Source organism: Trichoderma gamsii, assembly GCF_001481775.2.
Source record: "Trichoderma gamsii strain T6085 chromosome Unknown Scaffold_8.2, whole genome shotgun sequence".
Taxonomy (NCBI): Eukaryota; Fungi; Ascomycota; class Sordariomycetes; order Hypocreales; family Hypocreaceae; genus Trichoderma; species Trichoderma gamsii.
The window spans coordinates 493,760-517,870 of record NW_020171345.1 but is presented as its reverse complement, the minus strand read 5'-3'; the positions used below and the strand labels follow the sequence as shown (position 1 = coordinate 517,870).

Below are 24,111 nucleotides of genomic sequence, written 5' to 3'. Positions count from 1 at the left end.
TGCGTTCTGGATGCGACGCTGCAGCTCTCCTGCTCTGTGCAAAAGGCTTGCACATGGCGTCGGGTGTCTTGTCACTGGTTGTCGGCGAGGCTGGCCGGGGCCATGGAAGAGGAACGCTTGCCTTGGTTGGCCATATTGACAAACGGCTCTCGCTTGTCTTCTCGCTGCTTCGATATCGCGAACTGGTGGCGCCAAATCCTGCGCAGCTGAGCTTTTCCGAGTTGAAGCTGGCCAAGAGCAGCACAGACCACTTTTTCCACGCTGAAAAGAGGGCATCACATCTCATCACACCGAGAGGTGGTCCAACCGCAGAGCACTCCATATCGAGTACAGGACTCATGCTCGGATTGTGACCAAGGGGAAAGGGCTGTTCTCAGGCCGTGCTACCCACCCCAAGACCGTCCTGCCTGCACAGGTACATGGCAGCAAGGGAACAGGAGGTCCGCCAATTTAAAAAGCCCCCTCTCTGCAGTCCTGAGGACCGGATCTCGAACGGATCGAAGACCATCAACCCGTGCTCTCGGACCGCAGCAGCCCAAGGTACGTCCTGATGCCTCGATTTTCATCTCCAATGCCGAGTATTGCAGCCAAATACTGCGAATCAAGTACGCCGAACCGATGTCGAGCATTCAGTGGCATCAAGCCGGCATCACCGAACAAGTATACCTATAGTAGTACTATCAGGGCAATTTGAGTAACCCGGTCTCCCTTGGAATTGGCCTGGCGGTTAGCACCACTAGCCGATATTTTGCACTCGAAGCCCCCAACAGCTAGCCAACAATCCCTGCATTCCATCTCGAGCTGGACCTTGAAAGTGCTAATGTTAGAGCAGCGCTGCAGCCTAGAGAGAGCAGTTGCTTGCCCCGTTCTGAGTGCCACATCCTCAAACCCAGCTTGCACGGCCGCTGAAATACTTGGCGCTACATCTCCGTTGCTTCAAAGGAGGAGAAGCCCTCGTTGAATATGAGAGGCCCAGAGCTAGCGGTACTAGTCGTACGGGTGCGCTATTTAGGGCACCTTTGCCTGTGATACCAATGCCTACTCCATACGTCACAAATGAACAAACACAGCTCGGCATCATCAGAGCTCGCCTAGCGGAATCAACGCGCAATAAGCCGCAGCGGCCCCAGCGATTCGGATTCACCCACCGCCACATCGACCATGCTGTGGCATGGGAGGATGCGTCTCCGCCCTGTGGGAATAAGATCTGTCAGTTGTGACTTGTGCCCACTCCCCCCTGGTCAACGCCAATTGGCTACCCCGGCTGGACCGCTCGCGCAGGTGGTCTCATTATTCTTTCTGCGGCGTGTCTGTGGAGCACCGTACGGGGCTCTACATTGGCCCTTTTGGAACATGCGTACATGTGCAAACAGAGAGAGGCTAACACTCTTCGCGTGGTCGAGCTCGATATATGGCGTTGGCCGAATGTCCCAACTACGGACTCGCCAGCGAGCATCTCTCGTCCCACTGACAAGGCCCTGGGCTTCGCTGGCCCTCTAGACAGCTGGCACTGATCCTGCCTGCCGTGGTCCTTGAGACGCCAGCATTTTAGGTCCTACTGCTTGCTTTTCCATAACTCCACTCCGTCTTCTCCTCATCTACCCTTGCAGTTGCATCCCTAGGGCTGTTCAAAGCTACAACAAGCCGGAGATATCGACAACTACTACTACTGTACGTAGTGGTAGTCGTTACGGTATCCCGTCCTCTCCTATTCACCGCTTTCTTGGTCAACAAAGCTAAAGGCCGCGGTTCCTCTCCCACGAGCACAATCTTTTTGATACCAACGCCGCTCAAGACTCTTGTCGAGTTGAGCAACAGCGTTCCCTTGTTATCTCTAGCCCCTTTGGCAGCACTGTTCAAGTATACTAGGGCACCCTTTATCCTCGAGGTTGGCCCATACGGTTGGCATCAGCCTCTTTTTCCCTTGTAGTCATCGGGGCGGCGCGTCTTTTGTCTCACAAGGGACGTAGGTACGGACCAACAAGCAGCAGGCGCATCGACAGCCCGGATCGTACGCATGCACATGTACGTTCCCCCTCCCTGCATGCGCTTCTCCTCTGCTGTGTTTGGCGTGGAGCGGAGAAACTTGCATCACCACACGGCGGCTGTCAATTAGGTATATCTTGCTGCCGCCCAACGCCAGCACCGCGCTCAAATCTCACGAGGGCAGCCCAGTCGAACATCGCGCTTGTCCCGGTCGCGGAATCTGAGTGTTAGCTGCTGTATACACACACTCCTCCTTGTGCCCCGCATCCACACACGTACATATCCATCCGCCTCCACCCACGCCAGCAACGATCTTGGTTGCAGGCATGCAGCTTGCAGTTCCCTCTACCTGGTTCAAGAACTCATCCCGATTGAGCCCTGGAATGAGGGTCTAGGAGATCTCTAACCAGAACCGCATTGGCTCGTTTGGGTGTCCGCTCTTGAGCTAGGGTGCGCTGACTGGCCTTAATATCCTATTACTACTACTACTACCAGCACCACTACTTTTTAGCTGCCGCCATTGCATTGTCATTACCATCCGTCTACACCTGCCTTCGACTATTGCGCCTCTTCTCTCTTTCTGCTGCTTGTCCTGGTACAGAACTGATTATGTCTTCGGCTCCAGGGCGCGCCCAAGACAGCTTACCAGGGCATTACAATCCAGCACCAAGGCTTTCTAGCTTCGGCAGTGAAATGGACGTTCGAAATCCCAACGGACTGGAGAATATGCCTCGCATGCCAGATCATGTCGGCATAGGCCATTATTCTGCAAACCCCGCCTTGGGAGGACAGCGATTGCCTCCTCCACAGAATCTGCTTGCAGGAGTTCCTTACACGCCAGATACTTTTCGACCTCCCTCTCAAGAACACCCTCAATACTATCGACCGCCGTCTTATCCTCACAATAATACCGGCCCTGGCATTTCAGCTCCCCTAACTTCTCCTTCACATGGTCAATATACCGGACCTGTCGCCCATCATAGCTATCCGGGCCATCAGATGGCAGATACGGTTCCACCGCCTCAGATGTTGCCGTCAGTAGTGTCGGGGAGGCTCGACAGTTCCGCTGACCCTCGATTTTCTCAATACCCCCCTAATATGAACCATATGAACCATATGAACCATTCGCTGCCTCCGCCTCCGCCACAATCATACCGAGAACCAGAGGGTAGCAGCGCGCCATCTTATGGTACAAGATACGACCAAGACACTCCCATGATGGAATCAACGCTTCAGCCAGAGCCTTCGAGGCCAATAGCTCAACCGTCGTTTTACAATCAAGACAGCGCAGAGGCCACTCCGGTCAAAGTACCCAATCTACTGCAATCAAATAAGGCCCAATTCTTGGGCGACATCAGCTTCGAGCTGATAATGCGCCAGCAGCCGAATGCCGCCCGAGCTTGCGGATTCGGCGACAGAGATCGAAGAGTCATTGACCCGCCTCCGATTGTGGAACTCATTGTTACAAACCCGAATCTCACGCAAGAGGATGTCAGGGTCTACCTACGATACGAGAGCTATGTCATGAGCTGCGCCATATTCGACGAATCAGGAGAACGCGACTCTTCTTACATGCCAGAAGAATACCAACACCAACGACGGTTGATGGGTTCTCTTGTTTCGACGCCGTTTGTGGGACAGGACGAGAATGGAAAGGAAGGCTGCTTCTTTTGCTTTTCCGATCTTTCATGCCGTACTCCGGGCTCGTTCCGATTAAAATTTACCCTGATGATGATAGATCCTGGCCGAGCTGGATCTGTTCGACATTTTCCCATTCTAGCAGAGATCAAGAGTGAACCTTTCAAGGTTTTCAGCGCCAAGGAATTTCCTGGCATGGTAGCCAGCAGCAGTTTGGCTAAAAAACTAAAAGAGCAAGGCTGTATCATTTCAATCAAGAAAGGAAATGATAGAGGAAGAGGCCTCAGGAATCCAGATGAACTTTCAGAAAACGATGACGATGAAGATGGAGAGGCGTCACAAAGTCAGAGAAGGAGGCGTCAGATGCGGAATTAGAAAATGACATTTCAGCATAATCATGCGCGAACGGACAATAACGAGCACCACAGTCTGAAAATACATCTGGGTATCGGAAATATGCGCCTACCGTCATAAAAAGAAAGATTTAGACGGGACAACGGTGAGAAAAGTACGTCGATAAAACATTACTGGACGGCCGAGCGATTGGGTTATTAAGCTTGGTATTTGGATACGGCGCTGTCTTGATGATTGGCTGTTGGAGTTTCAATGGTTACAGCTACTGGCAAGGTAAACAAGCTTTTGGCACGGAGGATAGCAGAAACAGGCTAAAAATGTTCTCCCGAGATGCAAACAAACCAGGCATCTCAGCGATGTTATCGAGATAGACAATATTCCATTATATTTATTCCCCTTTTTTATTCAACACCGCCTGCCTGCCTGAGCCACTTTTCTCTCCTGTGGTTGGGTCTTTGTCAATTACAGGCAAGTTCAGGGCTTGAAAATGCTGTCCCTCTTAAGCCAGAGACAGCAATGGGCCGCTTTAACGTACCGCATGCTAACCGGGCGCGAAAAGGAGGATCGGCTGCCATCGACCGTTTCAGCCCTTTGATTACGCACCAATGAGGGGAAACACCATCGTCTAATTTTCAAGACGGCGATCTCCAAATTCTAGCCCCTGGCCGGCCATCTTAAAGGGATAAGAGTGTAACGAAAAGGACGTTTACGTTGAGCTTTGGATGCATGTTCCTGGCACCCCTGAACGTGAACCTTCTTGTTCTTCGTATCTCCAATGGCGCAATCTAGGTATGCAGTAAGCACCGCCTTGTACATGCATATGTATGACTTGTGTTGTGTCTCACTGGTTCACTAAATGGGTAGTGGTGGTACGAAGCATATCGCACGTTCAAATCGGCGTGGAGCGCGGCCAAGCGTCGGCACGGCCCGGCCAGTAATGCTAGGCGAGGTACCTTTCACCCATACCGATTAGCAGGAGTACCATGTGCCAGAGCCGACAGTTCGCACGTGGCACGGCTTGGAATCGCTCCTTGGAGGGCATTGAATCTGCAAGCAATTGTGATAGTTGCTTTTCGCTACAATCGCCTCTCCCTCTACGCATCTTTAGGCGAGGAATCTATTGTAGGGAAATGCGCTCAAGAGAGAAAAGTAGGCGTTGCGATCACGCTCATCGCCTCGGGCGACTCAGGGGCGGTTACAAGGCAAACGGCTCGCTTCTCTTCAGGTCCCCCGCAAAACGCCACTGAAGCGGAATAGCTTTTGCGGCGAGCTTGCCGCCTATGCCGGAAGTGGACATGGACGGTAACAAAAGTTCTAGGGCGTTGCCGCTTTGCGGGTTAGTCAGGCCCATGCGTGCTGAAGGAGCTTTCCGATCGCTCTATGCTGGTGCTGGTGCTGGTGCTGGTGCTTCTGCTGGTGTTGTTTACTTACTTTATTTGTCTTACGCAACTTACAACGAAGCGTCTCAACGTCAGCAAAGGTCTCAAAGGAGAGCAGCAAGAAAGAGCTTGCCTTTGTCTCGAAACGGGTCTTGCTCAGCGTCTTCTTGCTTCCTGAGTAGCAAATAGTGCTACATCCGCCCTGCCCTTTGGTAGGAATCGCTTTGCTTAGAACACCCAGTGTTGCTGCACTACCACAGAAAACAAGCAGGCGCTTCGCGTTCGCATTAGGCGTGAATACAGGTCCCTGGCACTGCGACGCGCCCGTGTTCCTCCCGTATCGCACCGTGCCGTATCACATCACACCGCATGGACGAGGGGGCTGAAAAGAGGCTGCTCCAGAGCGGAGATTCATGCTCGCTAGAGCCGCCGCCATATCAGGTCCCGGCGTATCCCAGGCAATCACGCCGGCGACGGCGACTGTTCATGCGGAGCGTCTTGTCCATCAGGACGGGGCTGAGCTTTGTGGTGGCCGCATCCGTGCTCTGGTTGTGCTTTGCGGTTGATCGCCAGTATCGGGCTCAGTCGCGAGAAGATGGCAAAGCCTCGCCAAGGCTGCTGCAGCAGTTTGAAGAGTCGTTGGCCCAGTGCCGGGGACTGAATAGGGTGCCCGGTCGACCTGAGCCTGGCTCCAGAAAGAGCAATCCGCGGTGGTCGCACACCAATGGCCAGGCCGGAGTTGTTGTTCTGAAGAATGCGACGCTTTTTGACGGCGAGGCTTTCATCCCTCACGCTGTGGATATTGTCTTTTCCAAGGGTATCATTGAAGCTATTCACAAGACTGCGGACAATGTCAAAGTCGTTTCGGATGACGACGTCGTGGAGTACGATGTTCAAGGTCGTTATGTCACCCCTGGGCTGGTGGATATGCATTCTCATCATTTCCTCATGACCTGGCCTGCTGCCGAGATGACTGATGACACAAATGAGGTCAACCCCGATACCAAAGCATTCACCCCAAGTGTGCGCGCGATTGATGCTCTAAAAGCCTATGACGAAGCCGCCACGCTGATTCTATCAGGCGGTGTCACGTCTTCGCTCCTCATTCCAGGTTCGGCAAACCTCATTGCTGGCGAGGGAGTGCCCGTCAAGAATTCACTCTACTCTGGAGAGCACTCCGAGCCCGTCGTTGAAGACATCCTCCTTGAGAGAGGAATCCCTACAGACGAACGCCGTCGGTATATGAAGTTTGCATTTGGCGAAAACCCAAAGCGTACTTATGGGTATACTCGGTTGGGCAATGCCTGGCACTTGCGAGAACATTTGCAAAAAGCCAAGGAATTGAAGGGAAAGCAGGATGATTACTGCTCTGCTATCCTCGAGGCTCATAGCTGGCGTGAAAGCCGCAAGGCTGGCTTCGTCCATCATCATGGCAAGTTTCCATTTCAACTGGACCTCGAATCAACGGTGGCTATTCTTCGAGGACAGGTCATTGTGCAGAATCACAACTATGAGCCGGAAGATCTGGAAACCATGTTGCGGATCAGCCATGAGTTTGGATATAGAGTCTCGGGGTTTCATCATGCGACCGAGGCCTGGCAAGTACCCAATTTGCTCAAGGAGCAGGGCGACAACGTTACTATTGCAATTTTTGCAGAATTCAGTCTATACAAATCAGAGGCGTACTCTCCAAGCTTATATGCAGGACATATCTTGGATAAAAACGGCATTCCCGTGGCGTACAAGTCTGATCATGCTATTGGCTTGACCAATGCCAAGTATCTGGCTTCTCAGGCAGCCATCGGACATGCCTTCAAGCTTCCAGAGGAGAAGGCTCTTCAGTCGATCACTTCCGTGCCCGCAAAGGCAATCGATCTTGATTTCCGCGTTGGATACTGCAGGCCTGGCTTCGATGCAGACATTGTTGTGTGGGATTCTCACCCTCTGTCAATTGGCGCAACACCTCTACAGGTTTTCATTGATGGACGAGCCCAATTAGATGAATCAAAGGTTAAAGAAAGCATGGACACGACTTTTACTGCAGCTCTTGCCGGAGATTCAAACATCTCTTTTGAGCCACAGGTGCGGTATGATGTCTCGGATAAGCAGAGAAAACAGACGTGCTCGCAAGCGTATGAGGCAGGCCAGAGCTTCATTATTGATGGCATTCAGAAGGCCTTTGTTGACAACTATCCGGAGCTGGCGGCTTCAGCGGCACAGGCTGACAATGAGCCTCTCAAGCTCGTCGTCGAAGATGGTGAGATTTCATGTTTCGGCGCGGCAGCTTCATGCACAGAAGCAGAAAACAAGTTCAGGGCAAATGGAAAGAAGGTCCTCCACCTGTCTTTGCAAAATGGCCATGTCTTGCCAGGATTAACAGCCGTCACCAGGGCTTTAGGTATGACCGAAATTGCCACGGACGAAAGCACAGGCGACGGGCAAGCCTCAGGCCAGAAGATTGGAGATCCAGAGAGCTTAGTCTATGCTAAATATGGGCTTTGGCTTGACGGAAAGGAGTTTGCGAGGGCGCGTCTCGGAGGAGTAACCAGAGCTATTTCGCTCCCGACAGCAGATGCGTCTGGCTTTGTCCAGGGCGTAAGCGTGGAGTTTCTCACGAGCGGGAAGAAGAGTCTTACGAACGGGGCTATTGTTCGAGGAGACGTGGCTCTTCATTTGGCCCTTGGTGACATCACTAAGCAGTCGGAGGGCACGGTCAGCAGTGGAGTTCAACATCTGCGTAAGATGCTGGAGGATGGCAAGGGCAAGCATAATGGAACGGTGTATGGGCGAGTGGCGGCTGGTGAATTGCCACTCGTTGTACATTGTAACAACAAGGTATGACGAAGCCGAGCCACATGTGCTTCTGAATGAGCTGACAAGGCTTGATCCCGCAGTATGACATGTCTCAGTTGATTCTTCTCAAAAAGGACTATCCCAACACCAATCTTGTGATATTGGGCGGCAAGGAAGCACCATACGTAAGTATATCCTTGAAACCTTGCAGCAGCAACAAGAGACTCAGGTGCTGACATGGTTAATTAGGTGGCCGATGATCTTGCTGCTGCCAACATCAGCGTGATTCTATCGGAGAATAGGCCTGCTCCTGACGTTTTCCGCGACAGTGATGCGGTGGTTGGACCGCCTCTCACTAGAAGCGTCGCTAGCTACCTCAAGGAAGCTGGTGTTACATTCGCCTTGGCGATTTTCGAAACTGGTAAGCACCCACCCAATTCATCCCATTAAAAATGTCTCATGATGCTTACTTGTATATCTAGCAATGCCAGTAGATTATCGCATTCACGACCTCGGCCCGGAAGCCGGCTGGGCAGCCAAGTACGCTCATATCAGCCAGGAAGACAGCGTTCGACTTGTTACCTCTAATGTCGAGTCGATTCTGGGGCTTGATAAGAGTAAGGATCTGGTTGTGTTTGAGGGCAATCCGCTCAATTACGGAGCGTCTGTTGTTCTTTCGTTTCATGCTGATGGGGAGACTGGTAAGCTTGAGGTTGCTACTTGTTTTCCTAGGGAAGATGAGCACGGAAGCAGCTTGTAGTAAGGGGACATTTCGATTCTATTGATTAGTAGTATATAAAGGACTGTCTAAATAAAGATGCTGTTTTTGCCAAAGCTATGTGATTATTAATGATGTTTTGGTACATGCATACTGCCTATCAGGGAGGACGGAGCCGGGTAGGCGTAATGTCTAGACTGTGGTGGTCCGATAATTGTCGGGAAAAGTTTTAGTGTTCAAGACTATTATCCAGCACTCTAGCTGTAGCTTAATAAGTCAGTTAGTCTAGGTTTAAATTGCTCAACTATTATATACACCTAATTGCGGCCATGTTGAGCGTAAAGGGGAACGCGAAAGAGAAGTATAGTTGTTTTGTCAACAGTTCTCTGTTGAGAGACACTATATAGACGTAAAGAACTAACTAAGGTCTGTTGTGGGCTAGAATACGATACATATGTTTGTGAAATTATGCCACCTAGGCGATGACCCGTTATATAGTATGTTGCTTCCAACACACCCCCCGAACCATGTACCCAGCACCCCAGTTGTGCTACCCAGGACAGTGGCTGCTATCACTTACTGCTACTTACTAGTTCTACTTAGGTAGGTAGGTAAGTACCTATCTCTTACCTTCCAACATCTCCCACTTTTCACCTTTCGTTATCATTACTCGCTTTTCACTCTTCCAGCATCTCTACAAGCAGATTCCTTTAAGACCCCAGCTTGAACGATTGCCATTTCAAAACTCAAAGTGCCCTCTAGAAGCGTGATCAAATGGCGCAAGTGAGCCGCACCGCGCAGATCTCTTCACAAGATACAACGCAAAGCGAAGCAGAGACACAGCTTGTGCCAGGCATCAACAGACACAGCTTATTGGAGATACCCAACAGAGCTCGCTTCCTGAGTATTGACCCTGACATTGACTTTCTTTTAGATCCTGCCATACTTACCTCTGCTATCTCTGCTACTACTACTTGTAAGTGCCCTTCTCTTACTCATCAACGAGGCCAAACGGAGCAAAGAATCACAACTCACGTGGATGCAGGTAATTTAAATCCTCCAACGCTGACCCGTACCGTATCACCAAGGTCCTGATGACCTCCATCTTCGGCAAGGTCTAGATGGGACCGCTGATGTTTGGATGGACTGTCAAGGTTATGGGGGAAGGGAGTTAGGATGTAGATATGAAAACCCTTTACGTGGGCGAAGTTGTAACATTATGGATAGGAAGCTGCACGCACTTTTTAATATGATGAGGGAAGATACGGACTGACCAGAGTCATTACTCTCTGGTTTTACGGCGTAATGGAGTATGATTGGTTTTCGTTTCGACATTGTCCGGCTGCATATCAAGCAATGCTGCCGTTTAGAATTACTTTGCAAATACATATAGTGACTATTTTTGCAACTCACTCTCGCCTCCACTAAAGATGTGGGGAAAAAAATTAGAAAATGTCGATCACACCTCCATTTCTACTCTTTTCGATAGTAGCAAACTACTCAATCCAACAATTACCATTTGGCCAGCAGAGTCGGGATCGCCAGAAACGCCAGACACGCAGCCTAAGCCAACAGCGTAGAACAACGGGTAGCAAGATGGCGCCTCTAGCAAGCTGCTGCATTCTCCAAGAATCAAGATGCTTCTTCGGGGACTGAAGACGTTGCCATGTTGGTGGAAATGGTATTGTTCGGAAAACTTCATTTTGCTTCATCGGAGCCGGCCCCAGTAAGGATGTTATTGAATGACAGTGTAAATACAACTTTTGAAAGCCCTTGGTACTCAGAGTGTGCAGTGTCGACAGGCCGGCTTTATATCCGATCGAGACTGGGACATATACCGTCTAAAAATTAAAAGGTTAGACAAACATGAAGTGATATTTAACTTAGGGCAGCTTACCTAGCCGCAGCAGCCTCAACACCGCTAGAAACGCTACCCTCCATTACTTGGCAGGAGTCACAGGCCCAGCAACATGAGAGAAGAAGAAAAAAACTCACGATCCGAGATCTAAGAATAGAAGTGCTGTGACCATATTTTGAGCATATAATCGGCGAGATTGACCGGGATCTAGGGGGCGTGAGCAGGTGCCGAGTGAAAGGAGCGCCATGTTATAGAAGGGATTATTTGAAGATGACCAGGCGCAAAAAGCACCTTTCCAGTGAGCTACACAAGGCTTATATTTTTCAATGGCCTGTTATGAAAGTATTGTAACTCTTATTCATGGAAAATGTTACACCAATCCTGCCCTATTGCCCCCATCTCTTTATCACACTCAATCTGGACGTATAAAAAAAGGAAAATGTATGCGAACACCAAAGGTGGTTTCGCAAATCCATACTTTATGCCAGAGATTGTGTCGTCAGATGCCAGATGACCCAAACGGATGGAGACGTCATCATTGCCCTTGGTCTGTACGCTTCTGGGTTGTTTTACTATTACTGCTGTGACATGGCTTGGCGCTGGTAGAATATAGAGATAGCTTTCATGTTCAGATATTTCGTAGTTCTTACAATTTTACTCTTTCTCTATCTTGTTCATGATCTTGGTCTGGATAATCTTCCCAAAGAAAATATCCATCCATATCTTGGTTGTCTGGCATTGCGTAGGATTCAAACTCATCCAAGCTGTCAAGGTTATCAAGCCAGTCTCTAGTCATTTATTGACAAATTCCAGATGCCGAGCACCTTACGGGATGAGCGGCGACGGTCCAAGTTTACATACAACAAACGACGCAGCTCCATGGCATTGAAGCCGGAAGGCAAGGTCTATCTCCATGCCATAAGCCTCCAAGTAAATGCTACCGACAGAGAGCTGATCCATTGGAGGAACCTCAAGCTAGATAAATATTCGCTGTACCATAGAAAGGGCAGATTATTCAACACCCCTTCTACTATCCCCCATATGTAGCTTAACAAAGTACATACAGTAGAGTTGGTCTATACCTACCTTAGGCAGATAAAAAAATTGAATTATTATACCCAGGTACGTTTAGAAGAAAGTGGGTAGCAGTAGTAGCCGTAGCATATGCTACCCTTTAGTAGCCACGTAGAGCGCGAGATATTTTTTTCTCTAGAAGAAAGTGAGATTCAACGGCATCTATTCTGAGCATTTATTTTTTTCTTGAAGCTTCCCTGCTCTGCCAACCCCACTGTAAATGTTTGTACCAGTACCTACACATGAGTTATCTCTTTCGTTCGTCGTTAGATTGGTGGAATTAAAGAAGATTCGGCCCGTTTTGGTGGCTCAAGCGTTGAAGAATGAATCTATAGATGGTAGGTAGTATTGATAGTGCGATATCAAACACACGTACTTAAGCACAGAGAATTAGAGTGCTTAGGTATGGCATTTGGCTGCTTATCCAAGCCAATAGTTGCAAGTAGCCCTGTTCTCCTTTAGATAAGTGAAGTTTGCCGTCTTTCAGTAGCTTGCCAGGAACTTGGTCTTGAATTGACTGTGACACCTAGTCTACAGAATGATCATACTGCCAGCAAAATCATGCTTCATCTCTATCACTTTTTTGATCTGTTGGTGTGTGCTTGAGGGAACGGGAAGATGCTCGAGTATTAGTTGGTCCATAACTGTCTACCCAGATTATTTACCATGAACAATAGTATGGATTTGACAAAACCGAAAAGGTATCGCGGAAATTTCCAAGACAAGCGATACCAGTTAGGAAGGTTAGCCTACTTCCCTTTTGCCTGACAAAGATGATCGTCTGATAATAATTTACATAGATAGCCTCCGGTATCTTTGGCTTAACACTCAACGTAAGCTGCAGTAGAAGTTGAAAAACTGTAAAACAAAAAAGCCCCAAGTAATCATTGGTACGAATAAGCGTTTGGCCAGGCTAGGCAGGCAGGTGGTAAGCATGGAAGCGAAGTGCTTGCCTTGGGCATTTTAGACTAAAAGGAAGCGTGGCAGGCATCGTGACGCTAAAACTAGGATCAACGAAAATGAACGGCGCTGATCAATTCCAAACTTCCTAATTCGGCCTCTTTATGATCTTCACGCCTAGACTGGGCTGATTACTAAAGCCAGGGCTATTATTAGATGTTACTTATCTGATAGACAGCATTATCTCACGGGCATTTTACTCCGAATATGCCCAACGTTTTCTCTCTCTGCCATAGATATGTGCGTCCAGTTATTACTAACATGTATGCATGGGATTTATGGGCGTATCTGTTTATGGGCATATTTTGTCTAAATGGGAGAGCATGCTTCTATTGTGAAGCTGCTACTTGCGTATTCCATAAGAGGCAAAACAGGTGCTTATTTTCTCCGGCCATTGTGCCCGTGTACCTTTGACAGCATAGAGACGGGCATAAGATGGCATCTGGGTTCTGCATAGTGTGTTCCGCTCCCGTCAATATGTCCAAGTCTATCGTCTGCGCACCGAGTACACGGACTCACTATAGTAGCTCTTGGCATATATAGCTTGTAGGGAACATCTCTCTTATAGACGCGCGCGACCCGCCGTTACTCTATACTCCGCGACGGTATATCATATGTGAATACCCTGGCTATCAATTACCAGAAATAACAGCCCAGCGCGCACGTGCGGACTCTAGGCGCTCTCTCCGGCGCCTAATATAAAGGGGAAAGCTCAGGCGTGGGGCCATATCAAGTGTCTGCTATGAGCAATGACATTCTCTCACCGGATTCCAAGACCAGGGGAAGAGGGGAGGAAAATGAATGCAAGTAATTGCGGGGGCTCAATATTACTATCGCATGCATGGCCCAACGCTGATTAGTAGTACTATTAGCCATCTACGTATACGAAAATGAGTAGAACACAAGGTTCGCCCGTTGTACGACAGTCATGGCCTTGAATGGAGGGCCTCATTTACCTTGGCCCCCTTATCATTTTCGAGTTTGATGGTGTTATATGAAGTAGGCGGTGCTAGTACGTACACCGCTTCGCTCGGCTATTCCCCTGTCTGATTCGACTCCATCCAAAGTTCTAGATGTGAGAAGAGGGGAAAAGAGAACGGCAATCTGCCCGAGACTATCGTCTGATATACGATGGGTGGTGCCGCACTGAAACCTCGAATAGCCCAGAAGGGATTGTATGGGACCATGGCCATTTTGTACGACTGCGGAACATCAGATGCACTACTCCGCACTTTGGTGTCATGAGCATATTTCAAATACTGCTTGGCAAAGTGATCTTGGCGAGAAGCTTGATGGATGGGTGCATATTTGGAGCTGATTGTCTTTCCTTGAATTTGAGTTTGGAGGCATACTGACAGACGATTACGTACTAGTATTAACATCTCCATTTTGATGTTTCCAATTCAACATATGTATTTCTTGGTTGCGTGTCTAAAAACAAGTTACTATGAAGTCACTTGTATCTCTCTTTCCATGTGCATGCAGTAGCAAGAGTATGAGTGAGATCAGCTCTTTGACCTATTTACCGGTTACCCTGTACTATTTCTAAATTAGCCCATTTGCTCAGCTGCGGCTTATTACACGTACTCTTGCTGATACGCTTGCTAATACGCTCGTATGCTTAACACATGTAGTTTAGCTAGTGTTAATGGCAGTTCTAAGCAGCATAATAGTGGAATATGAAAAAAAAAGGGAAAGAGTTTGCCGGCCCGCAGCCCCTGGTCCAGATCTTGCCATTACTCTCACACAAGCTTCGGCCTATTACTACTTGGGCAGCACAAGTCAGTATCTGACAAAACCAACCATAAGTCGTAAGCCTCAAGCCAACCTTGAAGTCTCTCTACTCGGCCAAGGTGGCCAATCGGCTAGGGCGTCGAGGCCACTCAGCGCTAGTGCGTTTCAAAGGCATGCCGTTCCCACCCCTTGTCATGTAAGTTCTGGGGGCACGGCATTTTTTTTCTCTCTCTTTTTCTCTTCTTGAATAGGAGTATTATGGGGAGTACAGTACAGAAAGATAGGAAGACTAGAAGAACAAAATGGAGAAGTTAAAGGCGAGAGGCGAGTAAACGCGCGTTAGTACCATACGGGGAGTGCGTTGCTCCGAATCCGTGTTCATTGTCTATGCTGAGGACTGGAGGCTTTGGAAATGTGTTTGAAAGAGGATGGCGAGGAGCACTCAATAGGGGAATAAACTTGGCCTGCCAACAGAATACATGAATACGCAGGACTGCCCGTACTTACTATACGATTAATCGGAGGCTCATCGTATCATTACCAATACAGCATGTGAGTAATGCCAGCAGTAAGCCTCAAGTGCCCACGTCTCCGCGTTTCCGACAGAAGCCCCTTGTCCACCGGGTGGCGTGTGAAGGAATCCATCCTGGCAGAGAGTCGGATTCGGGGTATCTCGCCTTTGCAATACCCGCAAGCGCTCAGTATCTAATATCACATATTCGTATTGACATCTAGGTACTTACAGTTACAGGAATGCGTTTTCAGGTACGACTACACCCACACTGACCGTACTAGGCCGGAAGCATGCCCGAGACTCCTGTTAGTGTCTGCCTTAGCCGCGCCCCTATCAAAGTTGAAAGAAGAAGGGCTACGCGGTGTAGCCTCGGAACAAACGTCGTACGGGGCAGACTATGCAAAAAAAACAGGCTGATGGGTGATGGGTGATGGACGATGGTGGGCCCCCATGCCATGCTCGGTCTAGGCCACAGAATGTCGCTCAGGGCCAGGGAGATGGATTCGGCTATCACGACCGATGGCTCGTTGCTCTGCTCGATTCCATCGATCCGTAATTTCAGCAGAATCAGTTGACACCCAGCGAAATTGATTGGCCATGTCACCACGACTTCTGGAAGCTGTGGACCGATGCGTGATTACTGGCAGGGAGACTGATGGAACGACTCCATTCTTTCCCCCATCGATCGAAAGTATGTATCACATATACCATACAGTATGTCGTGAACATGGCCGACACCGAAGAAGAGTTTTTTTCTTTTTTGGAGAAGAACAAGAAAAGGGGGTGGAAGCACGGAACACGGCACACAGGAACGGATAGCAGCTGAAAGAAAAAAAGAAAGAAAGAGGTGTATACTACTATACTAAGCTTTCAAGTTTTCTGATGCATGCAAGGGGCCAACACAGCTGAGTAAAGTTTTTGCTTTTTCTGCAGCCACTCTAATAGTCGGCTGCAGCAAACAAACAGAAACAAATCATAACCAACAACAAGTCGTTGATAAGAAGGGAAGACGCTGCTTGTACTACTGCATGCACAAAGTGGTGGGATGCGTGCATTTGCTGCAGTGAAATGGCCCCTTCAGCCCAGCAGACGTCCAGTAAGATTGACGCGATGCAACTTCGGATCCCGGTCAGGCGGCCAAGCAAACACTTTGTTTCAGATCTACGGATTTAGCGCCAGCCACGCAAGAAACGTGGCCGGCCGCCATACAATCTGTGCGGGAGTTGAGATACATGGGCTGGAATTCCGAAAAAGTATGTATACAGCCCTTATGCACGAAGTAATATATGGGCGACAAGGCAAAGAAGGCAAAAGGGGATTGGAGCATACAGGGACAAGTAGTAGTTCAGAGTAAAAGGGCGCTCCCGCAGCCTGGCTGGCAAACGGCTTTTGATGCCTAATTTTAACATTTTCGGTGCTACTATAGTACTTGTACTCTAAACTAACAGGCGCACGGTGGGCTCGGTCGGAACGGGAGTCTGGAGTAGATGACAGATGACAAGCCAAGAAGTGGGACAAGAGGCTTGGAACCCAGGGAGATGGATATGCGCTTTGGGACGAAAAGCTGCGAAGTTGCATGTACAAGTACCAGTAACCGGCGTGGCCAAGGCAGGCAGTCCCAGGGCCAGCGGCAGTTCTGGTGGCGGCAATGCCTGGTGGACGCCGTAGCAGGTACTTGCAGGCCACTTTGCAGCCGTTGAAACAAGCCACGGGCCCTCCCCGCCGCCACGCGCCGGCTGGTTATGCCCCGTCGCGGCCTAGGGCCTGGAAATGGTTGAAACGGGCCTGACGCCAATGCAGGAACAGAAACTTGAAGCCAGAGCCGCGTGCTAGTCGATGAGAAAGGAGCAAGGGATGGGGGATGGGGGATGGGGGTTTTGTTTCTCTGGGTGTTGCTACCTGCTGCTATTGATATTTTGACTTTTGCTGTGCTTACGAATGCCTACCTAGCTGTCACTTGGTGTGTGCTTTTGTGTTCTACGAGATAGGCAGTTACTTGGCTGAACAGAACTGAGTGGATTGATGCGTCTCCCAAGTGTAACTTTGCAGGGCTTTTTGCTTGTGCGCTCACATTCACCTCAGCGTGTCTGAAAGAGAGTTGAGGGGTAGAAAAGAGCGTATTCGTGTACTGATACATTAGTGTCTGGGCTGTTTGTTAGCATTTATTCACTCAAGTATTGACTTGTAAATGCACGATTCATTTGCCGCATGCCTGCATCCTGCGAGTTGCCTGAGGTATTCACAGTTGTTCTCCATCCTCTCTTCTTCTAGCTGGTCGTGGCAAGATTACTGACTTGGGCAGTGCCTATTTGGGGACGATATAATTGCACCAATCCTGTTTTATTGTTTTTAATCTATCTCTCATTTACGCATGGATCCCAGCACAGGGCTTAACCTGGCTCTCTGCCTCCTGGACAGCTTCCTCTGCTGTTGGCAGCGCTCTGGTGCCTCTCCAGGTACCGGTACCTGCGTGTGCTGGTGGGAAGCCCGGCTCGCTGGCGCCAGGGGCTCTCAGCGACATGGGCGAGGCCGCATTCTGTGCATCCACCCACCACAAGCGCTGGCCACAAGCGGCATTAGCAGGGTGTCCCCTGTCCCTGCCTGTTCAGGTACCTGGACAGGCACAGGCACAGGCACGAACTCCTTCGACCCCACCCGTATACCCTCAATCGTCCATATCCAAGATGCCTCACCTTCTCTCCCTGTCGCTTACTTTTTCTTATATATCTCCAAGGCCGCCGGGTTCCTTTCGAGTCTCTTCTTCTTTTTTCCTTCTCCAGGCCGCTTCATCTTCCAAGTTGCTGGGCACTTCCTCTCCTTTAAACATTTCCGATACATAGCATTCTTTTTCATTATTTTACGTTCTTTGTATCATCCATTCTTTCACCACGAACGACATTCGACATTCCTTCGTGGCTCACATATAACATACACATTCTTTTCAAAGGTGCTCAGGTATCACCGTTGCATTTATTTACAACCGTCCTAGCGACCATCTCACGCTCGTCGAAAGCATCTCTCGATTCTGCATATACTACATTTCGTCTTCTCTTACAACATGAAGTTCTCTACTCTCGCGGGCGCTGCCGCCCTGACTGGCGCTGCCATGGCTGCCAAGGACAGCCGAACCTTTGCTGTTCTGCGATTCACCAACAAGGGCTTGGTCACCACTCGTGCTGATCCCATTGTCCAGCCCGGCGGTCCCTCTGGACACGTCCACAACGTCCTCGGAGGCAGCAACTTTGGCTTCTCCTCCACCGGCCAGGACCTGCTCAAGTCCAACTGCAGTACCGCTCTGGTCAAGGGTGACTTCTCCAACTACTGGTACCCGACTCTGTACTTCCACGACCCCAAGACCGGGCTCCTAGAGTCTGTCGACGTCTACTACACCAACGTCTACTACTTCTTCGAGGCCACCAACGACGACATCAAGGCCTTCCCCACTGGCCTTCAGATGGTCTCTGGCAATGCCATGACCCGTGTCGCCCCGGCTGCTGGTGGCGGCTCCAAGCTGGACCCCTCCCAGGGCCCTGTCCAGCCTATCCAGTTCACCTGCCCTCGTTCCTCCTACAACCCTCCCTCCTATCCCGTCGGATCTGACGGTTCCAAGGCTGGCATGGTCGATCCCAACAACCAGGGCGCTGGAGCTGGTTTCCCCGATGTCAACTGCGACGGCCTGTACTCTCCTCTCCGTCTGGACATCCACTTCCCCTCCTGCTACAACCCCGCCGCCGGCCTGACCAACTACAAGAACAACACTGCCTTCCCCACCGATGCTGGCAATGGCAAGGCTGACTGCCCTGCTGGCTGGATCCACACTCCTCACATCTTCTACGAGGCCTACATGGACACCCAGCCCTTCGCCAGCCGCTGGACCCCCAACCAGGGCACCCAGCCTTTTGTCTTCTCCAACGGTGACGTTACTGGCTACAGTGGCCACGCCGATTTCATGGCTGCTTGGGATGAGGATGTCCTCCAGCACATCATCGACACCTGCAACGCCGGTGATTCTGGTATGGACCAGTGCCCTGGTCTGCCCTACGGCCTGAACAGCGGCTCCTGCACCATTCCTCCCCTGGTCAACGAGCAGATCACCGGTAACCTCACTGCTCTCCCTGGTAACAACCCTCTCAGCGGCTTCACCTACGGTAACGAGGCTCCTGCCATGAGCTCTGGTTCTTCCAGCTCCAGCTCCACTAACAACGCTTCCTCTGGCTCCTCTTCTGGCTCTTCTGGCTCTTCTGGCGCTGCCGGTTCCAAGCCTGCAAGCTCTTCCAAGCCTGCTGCTACCAGCAAAGCCGCCCAGCCTGTCTCTTCCTCCAAGGCTGCTGCTGGTGCTGGCTCCAAGACCAGTGAGTCCAACCCTCCTGCTACTTCCCTGCCTGTTGCTGGCGGTGCCGCCGCCGGCGGTGACGACCAGTGCAGTGCCGCCACTGTCCACACCGTTACTGAGACCGTTACAGCCACTGCCGGTGCCCCTGCTTCCACTTCTGTTGCTACCAAGGGCAACTCTGCTGTCGGTGGATACACCTATGCTGGATGCTACGAGGACAACATTGGCCGTGTTCTGACCGGTGACATCCTGCCTAACCTTGGCCCCATGACCAACGAGAAGTGCGTTGCCAACTGCGTTGCCAAGGGCTTCTCTGTTGCCGCTACCGAGTACGGTGGCCAGTGCTACTGTGGAAACGAGCTCGTCGGCTCTTCCAAGCTCGCCGAGTCTCAGTGCGCCACCGCTTGCGAGGGTGCCGCCAGCGAGGTTTGCGGTGGAAGCTGGGCCATCAGCGTCTACAGCAAGACCGGCTCCGTCAGCTTGACCGCTGCCAAGTCTCGCCGCTCTGAGCAGCACGCCCACCGTCACCGCGCCCGCCGCGTCTAAGGTGTTTTGGGCTGTCTTGGCACATTTAGCATTTTAGGATTTATATGAGCTGAGTGCTCTGGAGTATTTTGAGCATTGCATGGGTGAAATTCCAGGGATATATGGTAGCGGGATCTTTGGGTAAAGGTACCAAGTCAGCAGCGGGAATGATATCTGTTGAACTTGGAGCGATTGTTGGATACTTCGATTCTCACGTGTGTATTTTTGGTAACATATTTTACGTTTCTTGGTTCCTTTTATCTGTCAGATCAGTCAAGGGGCCTCCCGCAAGGGAATTTTCAAGCATTTATCAATGGAGGTCTATGAATGACTGGGTCTTATAGAGTCTGAATAAAAAGTATACGAGCGACTCAAAAGAAGTAAACATGGCATGATTTATTCGCGATCTGTTGTATCAAGTTGTGTCCTTTGTGATGAAAATTAACATCTGCGAGCGTGTAAGTGTGTAAATGGAGCTAGTGCACGTAGGTCAACGGTCGTTGAAGTTATCGGACGGCGGCTGAATTTCGGCTAATTTTATATTTTCTGTTGCTCGCAACGAGCTCGCCCATCTCAGCAATATCTTATTTTTCACTTTATACTCTCCTTTTAACCTTTTTTTATTTTTCAATTCAATCATCCCATTTTCTTATAAATATCTTCTCTGAGATAATGTCTCTTTACCATGAGGCAGCAGAAATCCTGTCCTCGTCATCGAATTCGAGTGGGAGCTTGAAATCGCGAGTGTTTGGCAAAAAGAACGGCAAAGCGCCACCGGGCCAGCTGTATGCTCTCGTGCTGGAGAGTGCAAAATGGAGTCCAGTGTTGAAGGAGGTTATTGAAAAGACTGAGCTACTGAAATTGGAGCGAAAGGTAATATGAGTTTCCGTATAACATACCGCCCTTTTTCATATATATGTGTTGCAACAGCCGCGTAGTGAGCGTGTGAGTGCTGACTTTTTTTGTTGTTACTTTTTCATTATGCAGCTCACGCCTACATTAGCTTTACTGCTGGTACATGATTTACTGCTCGCGAAGAAAGGGATTGCGCTGCCGCAGAGCCATGGACTGAGGGCATCAATTGAGCGTCACAAGGGACGGCTGAGTTCAGAACTGACGCTGGCGAGGCTAAGGAGAAAGGCCCCGACAATAGACGCTTTGAGAGAACAGGTTGAAAGAGCGGCTGCTGGAGAAGAAGCCAATTACCCGCGGTGGGTGCGTGTCAACGCCCTCAAGAGCAGCGTGGAAGAGCAGCTGGAGACGACCTTTTCAAAGCACACTAGAGCCGAGAGCATACAAGACATTGTTACAAAGTCAGGCAGGCATATTTACATTGACCCTCATGTGCCGAATCTGCTTGCTATTTCTCCAGGGATGGAGTTTGCCAAGGTAGAGGCGTACACGTCGGGAAAGATCATTCTACAAGACAAGGCGTCTTGTTTTCCGGCCTATCTGCTGGATCCGCGGTCTGAGGATGGGGATGTTATCGATGCCTGTGCGGCGCCGGGAAATAAGACTACGCATCTGGCTGCCATTATTCACGAACATCGGCCTGGCTTTGAAGATGCGCCTCAGACGATTTATGCCTTTGAGAAGGATTCGAGAAGAGCTCAGACGCTGGAGAAGATGGTCAAGATTGCGGGATCAAAGGATGTAACGCGCATAGGGTTCGGGCAGGATTTTCTACAGGTTGACCCCATGGCTGAAAACTACAAGGATGTGGGAGCTCTACTGCTGGATCCGAGTTGTTCGGGTAGTGGCATCGTAGGTCGCGATTCGATGCCCGAGTTACACCTCCCCGATTCGCCGGCAGATGGCCGTGGCGGTGGCAAGGGAAAGCCGAGCGCAGCCAATGCGAACAAGAAAAAGAGGAGCCACGATGAAATTGAGGAGCGTGCGCAGAACGTCTTGGTGGATGACGACGGAAACGAGACGGTGGTGAAGTCGGAAAAGGACCTGGAAGCTCGACTTGAGGCACTCTCGGCATTCCAACTAACACTGCTGCAACATGCGTTTCGCTTTCCTCGAGCTAAGAAGATTACCTACTCTACATGCTCAGTTCACTCACAAGAGAATGAAAGAGTCGTCATTCGAGCCCTGGCATCGGACATTGCCAAAGCGAAAGGGTGGCGTATCCTACGGAGAGAAGATCAGGTAAGCGGCATGAGAGACTGGCCCGTCCGGGGATTGGTCGAGGCCGCGGAGGGTGACGAGATTGTTGCCGACGCATGCATACGGTCGTATAAGGGGGATGGCAGAGGGGTGATGGGGTTCTTTGTTGCTGGGTTCGTGCGGGATTCGATTGACGATAGCGATGCATTAGGGGCTACAGCTGCTATTGATGCCGACGGGGATAATGAAGGGGAGGGTCCATATCTCCGCGACGATGATGGGCGGATTTTGCGGGATGTTGTTGGGATGCCGGTGCTGAAGTCCACGGGGGTGGCTGTTTCGCTCCGTGGGGTGGATGAAGGGAAGGGAGATGAAGATGAAGACGAGGAGGAGGAGGAGGAGGAGGAGGAGGATTCTGGGACTGGCAGCGAGGACGAATGGGGAGGCATTAGCGATGCATAAATTTCTGCTCATAGAGGTTGATAATACCCGGATGGACTCTATACTGCCTACGTTGCATTCTTTCAGTTTACTAGAGACGAAAATGGCGTTGGGCTTTTTGTATTACGGACAGTGGAAGTTGGCTGTGCGTTGGTGGTACACTTGAAGCCTTGTTTAGCTGCCTCTGGAGAGTGACGAAGCTATTGCGAGAATAGAATGTTCTTGGGGACAGGCATGCTAATTGACTATTATCTGTACTACTGAGATTTGCGAACTGTTATCAGAAGTGAGGTTCACTTCGTCTATATCCATGTCAAGCAGGAATGTTATGCGCTAGCGTATTGTGGTAATACAGTCGTCGTTTAGAGGCAGCCATATTACTTGGTATGAATGATGCCATTTCGATAGTCCAACAGAAATATGATCAAGGCAAAAGATCTTGGTTTCTGCATCGAACGGACTCGGGCGAAAGTGAGGTGAATCCCGGCCGTTTTGCTACAATGATACTTACATATGACTATGCCATCTTACCTAGGCTCACCGACTCCGTGACATTTGAATGTACTCCGTAGAGGCTGCTGATACCTCGCTTCGACTCTTTCTCAAGCGATATTTCGTCAGTTGGTCTTCTGATCTGCATGGCATATAAAGACGTAAGCCAACAGAGTCAGAATCACGAGCCATAACTGAGAGAAAATTCTACACTTGGCGGCATTCTAACTGGCGCGGCGTTCAGAAGCCGCTTTCTAGTCGCAAGACTCTCTCAACATAGATAACAAAACTGTTGAATGTCATCACCTCCTGCAAAAGACAAGCCTCGGCACAGCCTGTGATTATATCTTCTAGAACAAGTCACGTTTCTGGTCCGGCGTTGGATTTTTTAAGCTCATGGGACGGGGTGGCGTGTTTAATTGGACCACCTCAGCGAGGCGAATGCGAGCAAAACGATGCCGTTGTGGATAAGAACTCGGTGAAACTGACGTTTGGCAGTTCCACAGTGAGGCGAGACTCGGCCGAGAAAAAAAAAAATCACAAGCTTGGTTTTAGAATGTATTGGGTATTTCACATGGGAAACAGATAGAAAATTTCTCTTCTCGGTAGAAGCCGAGAAATCAAGAGTAAAGCCAAGCAAATTGGCGTCGGGCCGGCTTTTCTGTGTTTGGCCTGCCTAGTAGACAGATCTGGCGGCGGCAGCCAAAAAGTGGGCAGTTGCTAAGAAAATCATTTTTTTTAAAAAATTCTTTAATCTCTTGAAAGGCAGCAATGCGTCTGTCTGCCTTTTCTCTCTCTCGCGGTTGGCCGATCTGTGCCTCGGCACGTTTGGCTGTCAGACTATCTAAGCACGGACATGACCGTACTAGAATTGGCATTGGGCATTTAGTCGGATGTGGGCCGCTTTATATACTTGTCTGTGCTTGTTCCCTTTATTCTATGGATCCCGTATCCATATTGCTACAGTATGGCAATACGGGTCCCGGGATACCATACAAGGTTGCATCAGCCCACAAGTGCGGTGGCCCCCCTTATCAAACATCAAATATAATCGTGGCATGACTAATTTGGTTGTGACTGTTGATTTTGTTTGATTATTTTTCGAATTCCGATGTATTTGGCATTTATAATAGTCTTGGCGGACTTGCACCGTAAATAATACTTTGGCTATAGTGGGATGCATTGGTGTAAGCATTTTAT

The 24,111-nt window shown here is 50.0% G+C and overlaps 3 protein-coding genes across 3 annotated transcripts; all 3 read left to right on the top strand.

Annotated features, from left to right (window-relative positions):
- Nucleotides 1-5,726: 5,726 nt before the first annotated feature.
- On the top strand, nt 5,727-8,910 carry TGAM01_v203121 (hypothetical protein; the record flags this gene model as incomplete). The annotated part of the gene is made up of 4 exons (XM_018802478.2): nt 5,727-8,192; nt 8,252-8,335; nt 8,400-8,571; nt 8,633-8,910. 4 exons carry the CDS (start codon nt 5,727-5,729, stop codon nt 8,908-8,910), a joined length of 3,000 nt encoding a protein of 999 aa, XP_018664396.2.
- Nucleotides 8,911-18,066: 9,156 nt separating this feature from the next.
- Nucleotides 18,067-19,887, top strand: TGAM01_v203120 (WSC domain-containing protein; the record flags this gene model as incomplete). Its single annotated transcript, XM_024549141.1, has 2 exons — nt 18,067-19,360; nt 19,472-19,887. 2 exons carry the CDS (start codon nt 18,067-18,069, stop codon nt 19,885-19,887), a joined length of 1,710 nt encoding a protein of 569 aa, XP_024406119.1.
- A 651-nt stretch (nt 19,888-20,538) lies between these two features.
- Nucleotides 20,539-22,440, top strand: TGAM01_v203119 (hypothetical protein; the record flags this gene model as incomplete). The annotated part of the gene is made up of 2 exons (XM_024549140.1): nt 20,539-20,739; nt 20,854-22,440. 2 exons carry the CDS (start codon nt 20,539-20,541, stop codon nt 22,438-22,440), a joined length of 1,788 nt encoding a protein of 595 aa, XP_024406118.1.
- Nucleotides 22,441-24,111: the final 1,671 nt, after the last annotated feature.